Here is a 17,555-nt window from a genome sequence, read left to right as displayed (position 1 = left end):
TAAAAAAATACAATCCAAGGGAAGTAATAAGCTTTAAAGGGGAGATGATTTCTTAAACTGCCAAATGATATATTTGTTACGATTGATTTGTATGCCCCCGGATCGAAAGATTGGGGGCATTTTGTTTTTGGTCTGTCTGTCTGTCATTCTGTCCCAAAACTTTAACCTTGGTTAAAGTTTTGCGATAAATTTTGCAATATTGAAGATAGCAACTTCATATTTGGCATGCATGTGTATCTCATGAAGCTGCACATTTTGAGTGGTGAAAGGTCAAGGTCATCCTTCAAGGTCAAAAGTCAAAAAATACAATCCAAGGGAAGTAATAAGCTTTAGAGGGGAGATGATTTCTTAAACTGCCAAATTATATATTCAAATTTTATTTCAAAGCGGCGCAATAGGGGGCATTGTGTTTCTGACAAATACATCTCTTGTTGATGTTTTTCACATAGACTAGTACTACAAGTAGTAGTGTATGTAAAGCAGAGATTATATTTTTCCATACAAGAATGTCAGTTGGGCTCTATCAGGAAGTTTGTAGACATAAACAAATAAAAGAACATAAAAAGATATAAAAAAAAAGATTAAAAAATAAAACCATACACATTCCAGGTAGTGACAGAAGATGCGCCTACAGAGAGCAAGGTGACCAAATTGGCCATAGGAGTGGAGGGGGGCTTCCAGACAGATGAGAAGAAGATCAAGTTTGAGGAACACAACTCGGTCGTGGTTCTGCCTGGCTGGGAGACCTTCTCCCTTCCTAATCAAGATTTGCCAGAGATAGTGAGTCTAGGAAACTTACAAAAACTATAGATTTATTTATTTATATTTTTGTTGTTTTGGATAATCTTAAAGTACCTCTGATTCAAGTACCGGGTACGCAGGTTTAAGTTACAGGCATGAGTATGTGTACTTTGTTCTAGCAAACCAGCTTACGCCAGAGCAATTATATGAAGATTAACTGACCCTCAGGGTGTTATGGATTTTAAAAAGTCAAAATGAACACCCAAACACAATTGCAGATGGAGAATACACCTATCACATGGGACTTTCATGGTTTAAATATTGTGAAATCTTGTAAATCTGGTAATTTCAGGTTCAGATGTCGGTACGCGGGTTGCTGGCAGCGGAAGATGCCTGGAAGATGGCAGAGGCAGCTGCTATGGCTGGGACATGGGATGGAGAGAAGAGGCTTGTGTCCAAGTAAGCATTGGGCTGGAGTATGGAGAAATATAGAACTATGGGGACCACCACGCGTTATCTATTTTGTGAAACATTTCAGTATTTCCATGCAGTTACATGAAGGATTTCTGGATTTTTCATGGATGTTTGTATGTTTGTCTATAGAGAGAGACTTATTTGACAAAGTACTTCTTCTTTGTAGGACATTCAAACCTGCATGAATTGTTCTCTAGAAGTTTTGCATGTGTTATTTGTTTTGGTTTAATTATGTTTTTAGCTCCACTTTTTGAAGAAAAATGAGAGCTATACTACTCGCCGACGCCATTGGTTAAAGTTTTGTATAAAGTCAAATAACTTTAACACTTTCAAAGATAATTAATTCAAACTTGGTTTACTTCTTTATGTCAATGAGACAATTGTGTAGGTCAAGGTGCATACAAGGTCTATACTTAGAAAATTGAAAATTTTGTAAAGTTTTGTGTTTAGGTCCACTTTATTCCTAAAGTATCAAAGCTATTGCTTTCATACTCGCAACACTTACTAACTAGCATAAGGGGACTGTGCAGGCAAAGTTATATAACTCTGACTGGCATTTTGACAGAATTATGGCCCCTTTTATACTTAGAAAATTGAAAATTTGGATAAGTTTTGTGTTTTGGTCTATTTTACTCCTAAAGTATAAAGGCTATTGCTTTCAAACTTCAAATGCTTTCTTACTATCATGAGGGTACTGTACCTTGCAAGTTGAATTTATTTGACCTTGAGATTTATGGTCATTCAAAGGTTAAGGTCAAATAAATTTTGCTTAAATTGCAATAACTTCTTTATTTAGGTTCAGATTTGATTCATACACAGAGCTCCAGATAAGCATCGTTTTATCGTTATTACAATTTGTTTTTAAAGAAAAATGAAAAAAAAAATCAAAACCCATCATATCAAAACGAATTAAGGCAGACAGATCCGAATTATGACCGGCAGTTTGATCGTACGGAATTTCTGAGTTCTGCGCTGCGAAAGTTAAATGATAACGAGATTTCTGATACCGGATCCTTGAATTAGTTAATTGTAAACAAAAATATTTGCATTTCTGTTTACGCTCTTCTGTTTACAAAATTAAACATGTCAGCTGCAAAGCCTGGACGAGTTCAAAAGAAACTTCATTCTGCGACAGCGCCAAGTACACTTGGTTTCATTTCGTGGCGAGAACAAAGTCCAAAGTCTATTGTTGGCAGTATATTATCTAATATAGTGTCAAAAGCGGTTGATGAGGTGGTTTTGACAATCTCCAAACCCAAACATCGCGGTATCACGCAAAAACAGATCTCGGCATGGACAAATGACTTTCCCTGGTTACAGTTGAAGGCTCGGATGCTGATATTCATTGGAAATGTTCTTCTTGTATTAAACACAATGTGGCGAGAGAGGGCTTTTAAATCCAGAAAGGGAACGGTATGCACACAGTAGCTCATGCAAAGGTCAATGGAGTTAAAAGTTCAGTTTGTTATTATATATTTTTCATTGAAAGAAAAAATAACTCATTGAAAATGGTGAACTTTGGAAACAAACTAATTGCAAAAAAAATCTTGTAGTGAAAACTAATTGACCCGAAACCTTATCTGGAGCTCTGCATACATTGACAAAACAACACATACCTGACATACCACAATGGACTCCACCCAAACCCAAAGACATATTGTTTTGTTGTCGTGCTAAAACCTCATCATTGGCTCTAAATTCAAAGTGCTTCCACCTACAACTTCGAAACTTCATTTGTAGATGCACCTTGATGATTTCTACATGCCACACCCATTTTGGTGTCACTAGGTCAAAGGTCAAGGTCACTGTGACCTCTAAAAAATAATAAAATAATAATCTGACAAGCTTTCATTTATTCAAAACTGCACCCGTAGCCGAGCGTGGCAACCGTTATGCGTTGCTCTTGTTTTCATTTATCTTGTTTGTATGAAGATGATTTGTTTATGCAATAATAGCAAAAAAGCACATCTTCTCAGACATGATCATCTGCGGGCGCTCGAAAAATCCATTCCTGCCCTCGTGATTTTTCGAGCGCCCCCAGATGATCATGCCCACGAAAACGTGTATTATCACTATAATGATTAATAAAAGCAATGTTGAATATTTAACTGTAAAACAATTTCATTCTAAGGATAATAGTCTAGGCAATACATTACAGACATGCAGAGAACCTGCTACAGCTGGACAACAGTGTGAAAGTTCCACCCACAGGCTGGAAGTGTGAGAAATGTGAGCTGACCACCAACCTCTGGCTCAATCTCACTGATGGCTCCATCTTGTGTGGGCGCAAGTTCTTTGATGGGACTGGGGGCAATAACCACGGGGTTGAGCACTACCAGACTACAAGATATCCACTGGCTGTGAAGCTGGGAACTATAACACCAGATGGTGCAGGTGGGGGATGTTTTAAGGGCTTTGATGGTTGTATTTGATGAAAATTTGTGTGCAGTTCTTAACATGATTTTAATCCTTTCCCACTTAGATACATAATTTTACGCATTTGTAGTCACTAAATCTGCATTTAGGTTTCGAAAAATGCACATAATTTCTATCAAAGCATTTTTCGGGGGCATATGTCATCTTATGGAGACAGCTCTTGCTTTTGTATTGCACTAATAATGTCACCTTTGCAACTGAACAGAGGGACTAATTTCCAAAAGGCTAAGGTCTGTGTATCATTTGTGTAAATAACCTTGAGAAATTGTTTGTAAAAGAGCTGGTTATGGTCAAAATAAAATAGAATGAGACTGAAATTTGGTTGCAGATGTGTACTCATATGAAGAAGATGATATGGTGGATGATCCCTTCCTGGCAAAGCACTTGGCACATTTTGGCATCAATATCACATCTATGCAAAAGGTATCTCAAAATGTTCTTTAATGTTGCATTCTGAAGTTAAAAATACAAATTATTTTTAAAAGTAAATTGGCATCTCTTGAAAATCTGAGAAGTGATATTTTTCATTTTAGGACATTTATAAATTGATTGCATGAAAAATATCTTTTGTTTCAGATAAAAATATAAATTTCCAAATTGAAAAAAAAGCCAGAAACATATGGATTTTTGTTTCCAAAGCAGTTATCAGTGATATTTTTTCTATTGATATGTGAACTGAATTAGAAAAATATTTCAAACAGAGGCACCTTGATTTTGACCTGAATCCTAAAAAGATTACTTAAAATGCAACAATTTTTCTATGAGCAATAAAATTAGTATAAAACGGTTTCTTTTATACCTTATGATAAAATATGACATTTCTACAGTGAAATAACACCAGTGAAAATAAACAAATTGTTATTTTCACCGATGAAAATAACAAACTTTCAGAACTACTTTTTCTATTTTTAGATAATCATAAATAATTTTATATATATTTTCTGTGATCACAAGTGAATTTAAATTGACATTCCACTGAATCAAACAATTTTTATCCCCACACTTTTTAAAAAGCGTGGGGATATTGTGGTTATCGCCTCCGTCCGTCTGTCCGTCCATCCTGGCCACTATCTCCTCCTACACTATAAGCGCTAGAACCTTGAAACTTACACCCATGGTAGCTATGAGCTTATGTGCGACCCTGCACTATTTGGAATTTTGATCTGACCCCTGGGTCAAAAGTTATGGGGGTTGGGGTGGGGCCAGGTCAGAGATTTTCACTCATGTTTTTATGTTATTAGCTCGACTATTATACATGTATATATAATATACATAGAGGAGCTATCCTACTCACCCCGGCTCCGGCATCTGATTTAGCGTTAGGGTCGGCGTCAGCGTTAGCGTGCAAATCTTAAAGTTTTCGTACTACCCCAAATATTTCTTTGTCCCTTGATATATTGCTTTCATATTTTGCATACTTGTTTACCAACATGACCCCAACCTATAAACAAGAGCAGACAACTCTATCAAGCATTTTGTCATAATTATGGCCCCTTTTCCGCTTAGAATATGCAGCAAATGTTAAAGTTTGTGTACTACGCCTACTATTTCCAATGTCCCTTTACATATTGCTTTCATATTTTGCGTACTTGTTAACCATCATGACCCCAACCTATAAACAAGAGCAGACAACTCTATCAAGCATTTTGTCATAATTATGGCCCCTTTTCCACTTAGAATATGCAGCAAATGTTAAAGTTTGCATACTACCCCAACTATTTCCAATGTTCCTTTACATATTGCTTTTATATTTTGCATACTTGTTTACCAACATGACCCCAACATATAAACAAGATCAGACAACTCTATCAAGCATTTTGTCATACTTATTGCCCCTTTTATACTTAGAATATGCATTTTATTGATAAATCTATGTTAAAGTTTGCGTACTACCCCAAATATTTCCTTTATCCTTTGACATATTGCTTTTATATTTTGCATACTTGTTTACCAACATGACCCAACCTATGAACAAGAGCAGACTACTGTATCAAGCATTTTTAGCTCATCTATTTTTTGAAAAAAAATTATGAGCTATTGTCATCACCTTGGCGTCGGCGTCGGCGTCGGCGTCGGCGTCTGCGTCGGCGTCGGCGTCGGCGTCCGGTTAAGTTTTGCGTTTAGGTCCACTTTTCTCAGAAAGTATCAATGCTATTGCATTCAAACTTGGTACACTTACTTACTATCATGAGGGGACTGGGCAGGCAAAGTTAGATAACTCTAGCGTGCATTTTGACTGAATTATGTGCCCTTTTTATACTTAGAAAATTGAAAATTTTGGTTAAGTTTTGCGTTTAGGTCCACTTTTTTCAGAAAGTATCAATGCTATTGCATTCAAACTTAGTACACTTACTTACTATCATGAGGGGACTGGGCACGCAAAGTTAGATAACTCTGGCGTGCATTTTGACAGAATTTTGTGCCCTTTTTATACTTAGAAAATTGAAAATTTTGGTTAAGTTTTGTGTTAAGGTCCATTTTATTCCTTAAGTATCAAAGCTATTGCTTTCATACTTGCAACACTTACTAACTACCGTAAGGGGACTGTGCAGGCAAAGTTATGTAACTCTGACTGGCATTTGGACGGAATTATGGGCCCTTTATACTTAGAAAATTGAAAGTTTGGTTAAGTTTTGTGTTTTGGTCCACTTTACCCCTAAAGTATCATAGATATTGCTATCATACTTGGAACACTCGCAAACTATCATAAGGGTACAGTAAAAGGACAAGTTGCATAACTCTGGATGTCATTTTTACGGAATTATGGCCCTTTTTTGACTTAGTAACTTTGAATATATGGTTAAATTTTGTGTTTCGATCCACTTTACTTCTTAAGTATCAAGGCTATTGCTTTCAAACTTCAAATACTTTCATGCTATCATGAGGTTACTGTACCTGGCAAGTTGAATTTTACCTTGACCTTTGAATGACCTTGACTCTCAAGGTCAAATTATTAAATTTCACTAAAATTGCCATAACTTCTTTATTTATGATTAGATTTGATTGATATTTTGACAAAACTACTCTTACCTGACATACCACAATAGACTCCACCCAAACCATCGCCCGTGCCCCCCCCCCCCCCACAAACCCCCCCCCCCTATTTTTTTTTTTTTTTTTTTTTTTTTTTTTTAAGATCATCTCACAAATGACCACCACACCCTCACACTATACCCCCCCCCCCCCCACCCCCTCCCCAATTTTATTTTAAACGGTTAAAAAACAAAACTATTTATTTTGATTATTTTATGTTTGAAATACCGTCCAACCATCGCACCCAAGAATCCCCCCCCCACCCCCCCTCCCCCCACCCGAATCCCCCCCCCCCCCCCTATTTTATTTTTTTTAATTTTTTTAAGATCATCTCACAAATTACCACCACACCCTCACACTATACCCCCCCCCCACCTCACCCCCCCCCCATTTTTAACCAGGTTTTCCGAAGGAAAAAACTGGTTATTAGATTGGCGAATGCGGGCGGGCTGGCTGGCTGGCGGGCTGGCTGGCTGGCTGGCGGGCTGGCGGAATAAGCTTGTCCGGGCCATAACTATGTTGTTCATTGTCAGAATTTAAAATTATTTGGCACATTTGTTCATCATCATTGGACGGTGTGTCGCGCGAAATAATTACGTCGATATCTCCAAGATCAAGGTCACACTTTGAGTTCAAAGGTCAAAAATGGCCATAAATGAGCTTGTCCGAGCCATAACTATGTCGTTCATCGTCAGATTTTAAAATCATTTGGCACATTTGTTCACCATCATTGGACGGTGTGTCGCGCGAAATAATTACGTCGATATCTCCAAGGTCAAGGTCACACTTTGAGTTCAAAGGTCAAAAATGGCCATAAATGAGCTTGTCCTGGCCATAACTATGTCATTCATTGTGAGATTTTAAAATCATTTGGCACATTTGTTCACCATCATGGGACGGTGTGTCCCACGAAAGAATCACGTCAATATCTCCAATGTCAAGGTCCCCACGACTAAAAATAGATTTAAAAAAAAAAAAAAAACTTACAAAGGGGGTTAATTTTTTTTGGTCATTTCAAAAGTTCAGTTTGAGTTTTCTCCCTTTATCAGATTTTTTTTTCACAATGAAAACCTGGTTTTGTGACAATTTTGTCCCTTGTTTTTTATGAAACGGTTAAAAAACACAAATATTTATTTTTATTATTTTATGTTTGAAATACCGTCCAACCATCGCACCCAAGAATCCCCCCCCCCCACCCCCCCCACCCCCCCACCCCCCCCCCCCCCCCGCCGATTTTTTTTTTCCTTTTTTTCGCATTTTTGGAAGAAAATGTAATAAATGTCCACACCCCCACACAATGCACCGCTCTTCACTCCACCCCTCCCTCCTTTGTGATTGAAAATGAGAGTCCCTTCACCTTTAAAAAGAAAATAGATGAGCGGTCTGCACCCGCAAGGCGGTGCTCTTGTTACATAATTATGGCCCCTTTTACACTTAGATAATTGAACATTTTGCTTAAATTGCCATAACTTCTTTATTTATTGTCACATTTTACTATTACTTTGACAAAACAACACTTACCTGAATACCACAATGGATTCAACCCAAACAATACCCCACGCCCCTACCCAGAATCCCTTCCCCCCCCACCCCCCCCCCCCAATTTTTTTTTTAAACACATCTAATAAATTACCCCACCCCACATTATACCCCCCTCTCACCCCCATACCCCCCCCCCCCCCCCCCCCTAAAAAGAAAAAATTGTTTGTTTTTTTAAACATCATCTTATAAATTACCACACCCCACATTATACCCCTCTCTCACCCCCCCCCCATTTTTTGTTCTCCTTTTTTTTATATTTGAAAAATCGTCTAATAAATGACCCCACCCCACATTATACCCCCTCTAAACCCCCCCCCAAAAAAAAATTAATTTTTTTCCTTTTTTTTTATTTTTGAAAGATGGTCTAATAAATTATTGAATATGAACAATTTCCCTATGATGGCTTACGTTATAATGTCAAGCACTCGAATAGTCGAGCGCACTGTCCTCTGACAGCTCTTGTTTTACATTAACTTCTTCATTTCTACACCGATTTACTTCAAATTGATACTGAACATCTCTTATGACAATACGGTCAATCTCAACTATGTATGGCCCCATTACCAACCCTGAGGCGCCCCCGCCCACATAGACCACGCCCACCCAAAATTGCCTTTTACTATAACTTCTTCATTTCTTCACCGATTTACTTCAAATTGATACTGAACATCTCTTATGATAATACGGTCAATCTCAACTATGTATGGCCCCATTACCAACCCTGGGGCGCCCCCGCCCACATAGACCACGCCCACCCAAAATTGCCTTTTACTTTAACTTCTTCATTTCTACACCGATTTACTTCAAATTGATACTGAACATCTCTTATGACAATGCGGTCAATCTCAACTATGCATGGCCCCATTACCAACCCTGGGGCGCCCTCGCCCACATAGACCACGCCCACCCGAAATTGCCTTTTACCATAAATACTTCATTTCTACACCGATTTACTTCAAATTGATACTGAACATATCTTATAACAATGCGGTCAATCCCAACTATGCATGGCCCAATTATCAATCCTGGGGCACCCTCTGGGTCAAACATACAGCGTGGGGATACGCGTTGGCCTCTGCCGCGCCATTTCTAGTTATTTTTATTTTATGCTTTTTCACTGTTTATTTACATTGGAAAAGAGTTTAACTGGAGAATTTCGCTGGTACATGTATAATAACATCAATCTGTAACACTAATGACATATATTTGTGTTTTGAAATGTATTGAGGCACGACATGGGAGAGAGAGACAATTTTCAGCGAAAAGGAAACAGCTATTAATTATTTTCTTGAAAACGGGGCATAAAAGAAACAGAAAATTTATTCATGTCAGTGTAAGATCGTTTGTTATTTCACTTGTGATCATAGAAAAATAATATTTTCTATGATCACTCGTGAAATAACTGGGGATGGCAATGAATACCGATTTTGGTATTCGATTATTCGGTCATCCTTCCAAACGAATATTTGGATATTCGGTCAACATCTGTTGAAAAAAGCAACGAAATCAACTTTGTTTACCGTACCATTACTAGATATGAATTCTACTTTCGTTTTAACTGAAAGTTCACCGGAAGTGACTAAATATTGACACAGCGTTGCCGTCGCCTATTTGAAGTTGATTTTGTTGATTATTTTTTATTAGATGTTGATCAAATATCGGACATTTTCTTCATTGAAAGGGAGATGGGTAGGGGAATCGAGGAATTGGAAGGTAGGTGGGTTTATTCTTGCGGGAATGTAACGGTACCAGCCACGTCTAGCTTTCATGGTTGATAATGTCAAAAATTTCAAAACGTTCATATAAATTCGATAATTTTGGGTGACTTTTGTTTATTTTGATATTGAGACTGTTTATAGCTAGATGTAATTGTTCAAATTGAATGATTAAAACTGTTTTTAAACTTTTAATATTGTACATATTGGGCGAAATAACAAAAACATTTCTTTAAGTAAAGTACCTGTTTGAATATTGAGTAATTTAATAAAGTTTTGACCTTACGATACACAAATGCTCATAAGAGGTTCAGTAAATTATTTCTAAAAGCTTTTTTTGATTGGACAAGGTGATTGTAACCATACAATACGCATTTACTCAATTTAATTAGAGCAAAAAAAAACATTTTCGATTGGAGAACGCGATTTACGTCAATCAAAAATCTTTTGCATAAGTTCTTATTTGTTTTTTACACCAAGTCGGCTTTTCCTTTACTCATTTAATCTTTGATCATTTTAAATGTAATTCGAGTCATGAGATCAAGTGCAGGTCGGCATTTTAATTGCCGATGCGATTTGCACCTATCATACTTTTGACACAAAGGGACTGTCTTTGGTCAATAAAAATTTCCTAAAGGTAGGCAATTAGCAGGATTTATGACATGTGTACTGTCATCACCATAGCGACACATTATCGTGACTACCAGAATAAACACCATGAGATGATGAACAACTTTTTTAGCCGGATTTTTTTCGAAAAAATCTCGGCTTATAGATTGATGTTGTCGGGCGGGCGGGGGGGAGGGCAGGGTGGCGGCGTGCTCGAAAATGTTAAAGTTCTTATTTCATGGTATAACTTTGGTATGCTTGGACCTAGAGTCTTCAAACTTGACATGAAGGTTGGCCAGGATTAACAGATGACCACTGGTCATTTCAAGGTCATTCATTTGAAGGTCAAGGTCACTGTGACCTTCAATATAAAAAATGTTAAAGTTGTTATAACTTTGGTATGCTTGGACCTAGAGTCTTGAAACTTGACATGAAGGTTGGCCATAACTAGTTAGTAACCACTGGTCATTTCAAGGTCATTCATTTGAAGGTCAAGGTCACTGTGACCTTGAATGTAAAAATGTTAAAGTTCTTATTTCATGGTATAACTTTGGTATGCTTGGACCTAGAGTCTTCAAACTTGACATGAAGGTTGGCCAGGATTAACAGATGACCACTGGTCATTTCAAGGTCATTCATTGAAGGTGAAGGTCACTGTGACCTTCAATATAAAAATGTTAAAGTTGTTATAACTTTGGTATGCTTGGACCTAGAGTCTTGAAACTTGACATGAAGGTTGGCCAGAACTAGTAAGTAACCACTGGACATTTCAAGGTCATTCATTTGAAGGTCAAGGTCACTGTGACCTTGAATGTAAAAATGTTAAAGTTCTTATTTCATGTTATAACTTTGGTATGCTTGTACCTAGAGTCTTCAAACTTGAAATAAAGATTGGCCAGTACTAGAAGATGACCACTGGTCATTTCAATGTCATTCATTTGAAGGTCAAGGTCACTGTGACCTTAAATGTTAAAATGTTAAAATTGTTATAACTTTGGTATGCTTGGACATAGAGTCTTCAAACTTGACATGAAGGTTTGCAAGCACACTTAGATGACCACTGGTCATTTCAAGGTCATTCATTCTAAGGTCAAGGTCACTGTGACCTTGAATGTAAAAATGTTAAAGTCCTTTTGGAGTGATCATAAGGCTGTCTGGATTTCTGTGTAGGTATGTGAAAGCAAAACAATAAATAGTATTATTTCATCTAAGTTTATTTTCTTACATTTGATAATGAAATTGATGGAAACTTCAAACAATATGTTACTAATTTGCTAATAAAAAAATTGAGATCAAACTTTCCTAATTGTCAATTCAAGTTCATATTTGTGACCTTAAATGTTATTGTTGTTCATGTATATGCATGCATTCAAAACATAACACAAGGTTTGCTCATGCCTTGAAAAGTACTTACATTTCATTTTGACCTTTGAACAATATTTCAGTAATTTAAGTATTGCATTGACAAAAACACGAAAGGTACTTTCCTGTCATTTAAATCAAAAATCCGGCTTCAATGCGGTCATCTCCGACCGCGGAACTCTTGTTTAAAACAATGTTTGAAGCAAATTTCACGAATACAAAGTCTTTGAAATTACTCGATTTTATATTTTTTCTTCAGAATATTCGATTCGTAAAATACTATTCGAATATTTGGTGCGGGACCGAATATTTGTATATTCATTGACATCCCTAGAAATAACAAACGATCTTATACTGACATGAACAAATATCCTCCATATCTTCTTATAGACAGAGAAGACGATGATAGAGCTGGAGATAGATCTGAACCAGAAGGTGGGAGAGTGGGACGTGATACAGGAGGCGGGCAGCAAGCTCACCCCCATGTATGGGCCTGGCTACACGGGACTGCGTAACCTGGGCAACAGCTGCTATATGAACTCAGTCATGCAGGTCGTGTTCACGATTCCAGATTTCCAGCAGAGGTGGGGTGTTTTAAAGTATCTACGCTCTATTGCATTGAAAGCCTTAGGCTTTTTGAATTGCTCTTGGGTCAGTTTCCTTGATAGAACTAGTATTTGGTTTCCTGTGGGAAACCAGTGTATTTGTGGGAGATTTAAAGAGGTTGATGCCTTTTGATGTGGTGTTAAATTTGCTTTGTAATTTCCAACAAGTGGATTTTGTATTTATGTAACATTCCGGTACAAAGAAAACTGCTGTTTGTCTGTCTGTAGACACAAGCATATCTGTTTTAGTACTCCTATACTTGTATAGTGTTTTTTCCAGGCTGTTTTAGCGTGGCGAATCGCCATGCCCCTTTTTTGTAGCGCCACGTTGCCCCTTTCAAAGCCATTTAGCGCACGCTGCCCTTTCATAAGGCCGTCGCCCTGCCCTTTCATGAGCACCCGCTGTTTTCTGCCCTTATTGATAACATCTTAATTGCCCCTTGACCAAGCTTCTTAGCCGACTAGTATCAGTTTATGGCCTCCGAGGCAGCGTGTTTGTGAATTAGTCATGCGTGAATAACCCCATGTCAGTATCAATCGATATGTTATACCACTAATCGGTCGGTCTAGTGTACTCCCCGAAGATAAAATCGTGGACTGTTACTTTGGAGACTTTTGATGAAAAGCTCGATGTTATCCTCGGGGCAATTGTGCATTTCATACATAATTTAGTTATATCAAAACATATTTTTACCCATAATTACATTTAAGAACACAAAAAAATTAATTATGTATCGATATCGTCTTTAAGATAATTAATTATTGAATTAATTACTTAGAGGTAAACTAATTAAACAAAATGCGAATCGCGTATTACTATTGGGCGGACGTATTAGACGATTTTACGCTGCTATGCGCACCTGTCGCTTACATCATTTGACATTTTGACAACATGGCAGATATACAGAATTAAATTGTGACTCTGCAAACATGGCAAATAACGTCGTAAACGATCGAATTAACGATGGAGATTATAAATTCCGAAGGAATAAATGAAATGTCTGTGATAATAAACGACGAATAAAATGTTTTAGATAGCAACAGCATACTTATTTGTAATCTACTCAGTGGGTGTATCATGCAACGAGTGCTTGCATATTGTTAGCGATCAGTTTACTCACAATATTAAACATCTGACAGGATTATCGTTAGAAATGGGATAAGACAAACATGGTTTCATTTATATGTTATTGGATCTGTGTATAATCAGATTCATATGCATATATTGCTTTATTATGTTTGTCATGCTGTACAGTGTATTGAAACAGCATGGAACTTAAATGTACATTACAAGGTAAATATATTAATATAAATAAAAGTAAGTTAAATACATCAATTACTATATACCATTAAATGTGCTTGTTTATATTTTATGTTTTTCCACAACTGCCTCTGATGCGATTACATGTTTCTCCCTCATTCAGGTATTCACGGAACGTTTTTGCTATTTTTTGCCTAAACTGCGCGCTAAAATGCCCTTTTTGAAAGTAATGCGCCATGCCCCTTTGCCCTCCTGGGAAAAACACTATTGTAAATAATCAACTTTTAAAGTTAACTTGCATGGATGTGTCGTTTTGAAATGAAACTTAAGTCAAGCAATCAATTACTGCCTTTTTTAAAAAGGATAAACAACCTGTCAATCAAATCTTTTGTGAGGTGGTCACTGGTATGTTGTCATAATTAAAGCCACTCAACTTATTTGGCATAGTAAATTTAAGTGTAAATAAGAAACATATTTTATCTATGCCAATAAGAATATATCTGGCGGTTACAAGGTAGAAATCGGTCTTTTTTGTGCTTTAAAACATAAAAATAACCGCTTTTGTAGAAATGAACGTTTACGTCTAGAAATCCTACTTTTGGTTTAAAAACCGGTACCGTTTTAAAAATAATAAATTACTTGTTAACTACGCTATAGATTAAATGACAATTTTGCACACTTTCAAATTGCATCTATATGTATTGATTAACATGTATTTCATTTCAAGGTCAGAGGTTTTTAGGCCTAGTTGTTTCAGGGCATGGAAAAAATTAAAAAATGGAATTGAAGTCTCTTGCAAATATGGATAAGCTGTTTTTGGTTGATTCGTCTGTTGTTAATTGTTTCTTATTTCTATTCTAGATATGTGACTCCAGTAGACGAGATCTTTGACAATGCCCCTTTCGATCCCACATCAGACTTTACTGTTCAAATGTAAGTAACTTATTACTTGTTATTTTTAAGACGGATGTCACTGTTACAAGAACATTGAAGATTGTTTCTTCTTGACGAAATTTATAGGATTTTGATGCACATTTGTTAAACTGACATTACATTTGAAAAAAAAAAAGTTTAAGACAATGATTGTGCATTGTTAGTATTGCTTAACATGTACAAGACAGAAAACACAATACATCTTTCCGTAAATCTCTCTGTTCTTCTACTTATATTTTGCATGTATGAGGCATGTCAAAAGTAGTGTTTATGCCATATGCGGCCAGCGTAGCGCCAGACCATCTTGTGCATTCACGCAGTTTGGTCAGGAGTTACCCTGTCCCCTAATGAGACAGCAAAGCTACGGCAATGCTGACCACATTTGACACAAGATTTTGTGCACGATGTATGTCATTTGATACTGGAGTGGTCTTTAGATCTTGTGTTTGAGTACAATAGCTGAATGTATAACATTTGTTTTCAGAGCAAAGTTAGGCCATGGCTTGTTGTCTGGAGATTATTCCAAACCACATGAGGGAGGTGATGAAAATGTTCAAGTAATAAAGCATACTACCTTCTTTTTATTACAGATTAATAATGAATACATTTCGAAACAAAAAACAATTCTTTCTGTTTCACCTTTTGTTGATGTACATTTTTTTTGTTTAAGTGTATACATAACAAATAATCAAATGTTTTATTGGTTTTGAAACAAAATTAAAATGACCATGAGTTTTTCACCCCCCCCCCCAAAATCACAATCTTCATAATTTGGAAAATGTGCATGGTGAAATGTTCAGATTGGGAATTATGGGTCTTGTAAATTGCTTGGTATAAATTGAACAAATCCAATTTAAACAAGAGTGCCAAACTGTCACAAGATACGCCCATTTGAAGGTTTTGGACAACTTGATAACTTTACCATGACCCATATTTGAACTTGACCTACATATCATCTAGACACTACTTCTGACCAAATTTGGTGAAGATTGGATGAAAACTTCTTCAATTAGAGAGTGGACACCATGCTAAATGCTTGAAATGCACTAAGTGACCCTGTGACCTAGTTTTTGACCCTGCATGACCCATATTCAAACTTGACCTAGATATTTTCTAGATACAACTTCTGACTAAGTATGGTGATTATCGGATGAAAACTACTTCTATTACAGAGCGGACACCATGCTAAATGCTTGAAACGCACTAAGTGACCCAGTGACCTTGTTTTTGACCCGGCATGACATATATTCAAACTTGACCTAGATATTGTTCAGATGCAACTTCTGACCAAGTTTGGTGAAGATTGGATAAAAACTACTTCAATTAGAGAGCGGACACCATGCTAAATGCTTGAAATGCACTAAGTGAACCTGTGACCTAGTTTTTGACCCGGCATAACCAATATTCAAAATTGGCCTAGATATTGTCTAGATAAAACTTCTGACCAAGTTTGGTGAAGAACGGATGAAAACTATTTGAATTAGAAAGCCGACACTGCTGTGGACGCTGCCCGCCCACCCGCCGCCAAGGTGAAACTATAATATGTCCTGTTTTTTTAAAACGGGCGTATACAAATATATTAACATGCATTTTGCCTTATCATGTTCAGTTACAGTGGTAATTTTTTGTTTTCACTTGCTGATAATGTACCTATGAAACGGCAAAGATAAATTTTTCCTTCCTTTTGGGAATTTTTCAGAAGGCAATATGGAATTGTGTAGTTTTTCCTCAATTGGGAAAGTACCTTTTATGAGTACTTTAAAAAGAAGGAAGCAGTCTGCACAGGCTAATCAGGGATGACACTTTCCACATTCATGGTATTTTTTTAGAGATGGCATCGAATACCTATATCGGTATTCGAGTATTCGCAAATCCATTCAATCGAATATTGAATATTCGCATAAAACGGCTGGATATATTTAACTTCTATTACTCAGTTTCGTATTTAGTAGGGATATTAAATATAAATTGACACAGAAATACAATTGAATATACAATTGTTGTGTTGAGAAATAGAAAGAAAATGTAGCTTAATTGTAAAAACAAACTTTGAAAAAGCCTATTTAGGCAAAATATATCAGAAAAGAGTGAAACTTGTTCTGTGTTAACTTCCATTGTTTTGTAAGTTATATCCGTTTGCTGTATACGAGGCTGTTTATTAACGTTGCTATCGAATAATTGTATCGCTGTCGGCTAATACTATGAATGATACTGTAATTGGGCACAAATAGAAGGAAAAACATCATGTCATAGAATTTTATTTTTATTTGAAATTTCAAAGGAACGATAGCATGTACGTTTATACATGTATAAAGAAACATATCAATAAGGAATGCAAAGTACACCAAATATTCAAGAACAAATATAAGGAAAAACATCAAGTCATAGAATTTTATTTTTATGTGAAATTTTAAAATAACGCTATCATGTACGTTTATAATAAGAAACATTTACTTTTTGAATTTATATCATTTGTTAAATTTGAGTAATTCACATATTTTAACGTCTGTTCAAACTGTGATCACAGAAACTAAATTATTATTCGCCAGTCAATTAAGCCCTTAATTGGCACCTAATTGACAAACAACAGTTCGGGCCCTTTCTTAGAGTGTGTATATCGAATTGCGCAATTTGAGTAATTCACACATTTTAATGGCTTTTCATACTGTGATCACAGAAACTTGAATATTATTCCCCAGTTAATTGAAGCCGTTAATTGACACCCCATTGACAAATAACAGTTTGGGCCTTTCTTAGAGTGTGTATATTGCATTGCGCAATCAACGCTGATACGGGTCGCATTATCAGTTTGACACGAAGAATGTCACATCAAACATGTTAATC

At 36.5% G+C, this 17,555-nt stretch overlaps 1 protein-coding gene across 5 annotated transcripts in view; it reads left to right on the top strand.

Moving 5' to 3' along the window:
- LOC127882060 (ubiquitin carboxyl-terminal hydrolase 5-like) overlaps positions 1-17,555 on the top strand; it is a 49,721-nt gene that overhangs the window by 7,670 nt on the left and 24,496 nt on the right. For all 5 annotated transcript variants that reach the window (XM_052430467.1, XM_052430465.1, XM_052430468.1 and 2 more), the window contains exons 4-10: positions 610-780; positions 1,094-1,200; positions 3,374-3,609; positions 3,980-4,074; positions 12,303-12,496; positions 14,640-14,711; positions 15,196-15,268. In XM_052430467.1, the coding sequence (XP_052286427.1) occupies positions 610-780; positions 1,094-1,200; positions 3,374-3,609; positions 3,980-4,074; positions 12,303-12,496; positions 14,640-14,711; positions 15,196-15,268 (948 nt within the window). The remainder of the gene's footprint in view (positions 1-609; positions 781-1,093; positions 1,201-3,373; positions 3,610-3,979; positions 4,075-12,302; positions 12,497-14,639; positions 14,712-15,195; positions 15,269-17,555) is intronic.

The sequence above is a fragment of the Dreissena polymorpha genome, chromosome 5, assembly GCF_020536995.1.
Source record: "Dreissena polymorpha isolate Duluth1 chromosome 5, UMN_Dpol_1.0, whole genome shotgun sequence".
NCBI lineage: Eukaryota > Metazoa > Mollusca > Bivalvia > Myida > Dreissenidae > Dreissena > Dreissena polymorpha.
This window is presented reverse-complemented; position numbering and strand designations above follow the sequence as displayed.